The sequence below is a fragment of the Fukomys damarensis genome, unplaced genomic scaffold, assembly GCF_012274545.1.
Source record: "Fukomys damarensis isolate Sample0158 unplaced genomic scaffold, DMR_v1.0_HiC HiC_scaffold_13, whole genome shotgun sequence".
NCBI lineage: Eukaryota > Metazoa > Chordata > Mammalia > Rodentia > Bathyergidae > Fukomys > Fukomys damarensis.
Window position 1 is genome coordinate 28,586,919 of NW_022900925.1, and position 2,536 is coordinate 28,589,454.

Sequence of the window (2,536 nt, forward strand, 5' to 3'; positions counted from 1 at the left end):
GTGGTGAAATGGGAGAAGTGGTGAGTCCTGACCTCCTGGGCTTGTCAGTCTCCGCGGCCCTTGGTCCCTCATCTGTTGTATGGAAGGGGGGCCAAGTGTCCCTGCTTGGGGACAGCCTGCGCCGTTGTGCAAGTGTCACCATTGCCTTGTATACGTCCTAGCTGATGCAGGCCCCTTAAATTAGTTTAGGCTTGAAAATGTAGCAAAAGAATACACTTAAAAGGCGCCTCTTCTGCTTGCCTTGCAAGCGCGAGGTTCTGAGTTCGATCCCCAGTACCAAAAAGGAGCTTTTTTTAATTTTTTTTATTTATTTTTTTTTTTTTGAGACAGAGTCTCACTCTGTAGTTCAGGCTGGCTTTGAACTCACACTGTAGCCCAGCTGGCTTCCAAATGGCAGTGATCCTCCTGCCTCAGCCTCCCAAGTGCTGGGATTACAGGCGTGTGTCACCATGCCTAGCTAAAAAGTGACATTGTTTCACCCCATTCCCATTGGAAAATATACAGAAAAGTTAAAAAAAAAAGGGGGGGGGAAGAAAACATTCATCTCTCATCCAAGAAACTGTGTTTGAACACTGTGGCCTATTTTTTTCCACTGTTTTTGTGGAGATAGTGGCTTCTTTTTTACTATACACACTTTTGATCAAATATATATTTTTTCTGTCTGGCTGTCTCAGCATTTATTATTATATAACAAAATTTACATGTTCCTAAAAGTCCTATTTACTGGCTGCACAATATTCCATTCTATGAATATAACTCACAGTTTATGTAACCTAACTTCTGCGGTTGGCTGTTTAAGTTGCTTCTAGTATTTTGTAATTCTAAACAACTCAGTTTAGGAGGATTCCCTTAGATTCTCCTATTTAGGTAAAAAATATGAAAAGTTTAAGGCTTATGAAAAAGTTTTCAACAATAGCCTCTCCTTAGAGTCGAGTGGAGCGAATTGGGGCTTTGACTCCAGGTCTGTCTCAGGCCAAAGCTGGAAGGGCTCCTAACCCACTCTGTTGGTGGCTTCTTTTGCTGTGAAAAAGCTTTTTAATAAGGTGTTGATTCTTTGTGATATTTCCTGTGCGATTGGGGTTTTGTTCATGAAGTCTTGGCCTATACCAATGTCTTCAAGAGTTCTACCTACTCTATGTGGCAAAAGATTAGCTGTTTCTGTTTTAATAGATCTTTGAGCCATTTCAAATTGTTTAGAGTGTGGTAAAAGATACGGGTCTAACTTTAATCTTTGGCCTATGGAAAGCCAGTTTTTCCAGCACCATTTATTAAAGAGGCTATTTTTCTGCAGTGCAACTGTTTGGCTCCTTTGTCAAAATTAAGGTGGCGATGTTTCTGCATCTTCTAACCGGATCCGTTGATCCTCAGGTCTGTGTGTGTGTGTGAGTGTGTTTGCCAGAACCACGTTGAAGTTCCACAGAGGAAAAACAACCCGCGAGTCAGTGCTTTCCCCAGAACTCGTGCTGTCTTCCAGCGTAAGGTCCAGCGCTTTTCCTGAATAAAATGTAAAGTGACAGCAGCCTGTGAAGTGGCTTCACAAACCATGGTGCCCATGCTCCCCTCCCCTCCCGTGGTCATCTGTCCCCATCTGACATCCTGCCCCTCGGCCAGCGTCCTCGTGTTTCTGTTTAGGTTGGACAGCGGCCTGGCTCTGGCCCACTGCTGACCTTGGCTGTCCTCACTGGCCGGCTGCACACCCACTGAGGCCAATGTCCTGGGCCCACTGGAAGAATTAAGGTCCATCTGCAGAAGCACACAGCAGGCAGGAAATGGCCCTGTCCAAAGCCAAACATCTTGCCATTGTATTGCTCCAAACAGGAAGTGATGGGTGTGTACCCTGCCAAGGCTAAGCAAAGCGGAACCAGGCACACAGGCAGGACAGGGTCGAGATGTGAGAGGGGCACAGCAGCTCGCATTAAGAAGGGAGCATGTTTTCTATTCTAATAGAGACACCTTTTTTTATTTCAACAACATATAAGTTGTGTATTTTAATAGGTGCGATTTTTTTGTTTGTTTTTTGTTTTTTGAGACAGGGTCTCACTATGTAGTTGAGACTGACCTGGAACTCACTATGTAGCCCAGGCTGGTTTGGAACTCACAGCGATCCTCCTGCCTCAGCCTCCGGAGTGCTGGGATTACAGGCGTGCGCCACCACGCCCAGCGATAGGTGCGATTAATCTGTGTCACCTTTGGTCCTTCACAATCTTTTGTACAGCTTTTCCATAACGTGTCTGAGAATGGAGTGAGTGTATGAATACACATCAGGGTGATTTCACATAGAGGAGGGAGAGGAATCTTGATGGTGATCTTCATAATGATTTCTAAGCACAGTATTAGACTTTCAAGTAGTAATGGTCACACTAGAAACCATAATGGTTCCCAAGTGCGAGACTCCAATCATTACACTCTTAAATATACCATCGCTTTTAAGTTTCAGACTACCTTAGGGGGTCAGTGTGACTATAATTCTTCTTCTTTTTAATCAGCAAAGCATCAGTGACTTGGAACGTTGAGAGATTTGGCCAGTGGTGCACAG

The 2,536-nt window shown here is 44.5% G+C and overlaps 1 protein-coding gene across 1 annotated transcript in view; it reads right to left on the reverse strand.

Annotated features, from left to right (window-relative positions):
* Dgke (diacylglycerol kinase epsilon) overlaps positions 1–1,743 on the reverse strand; it is a 33,832-nt gene extending 32,089 nt beyond the window's left edge. The window contains exon 1 of the mRNA XM_019206902.1: positions 1,594–1,743. Within this exon, the coding sequence (XP_019062447.1) occupies positions 1,594–1,743 (150 nt within the window). The remainder of the gene's footprint in view (positions 1–1,593) is intronic.
* Between the last annotated feature and the right edge of the window lie 793 nt (positions 1,744–2,536).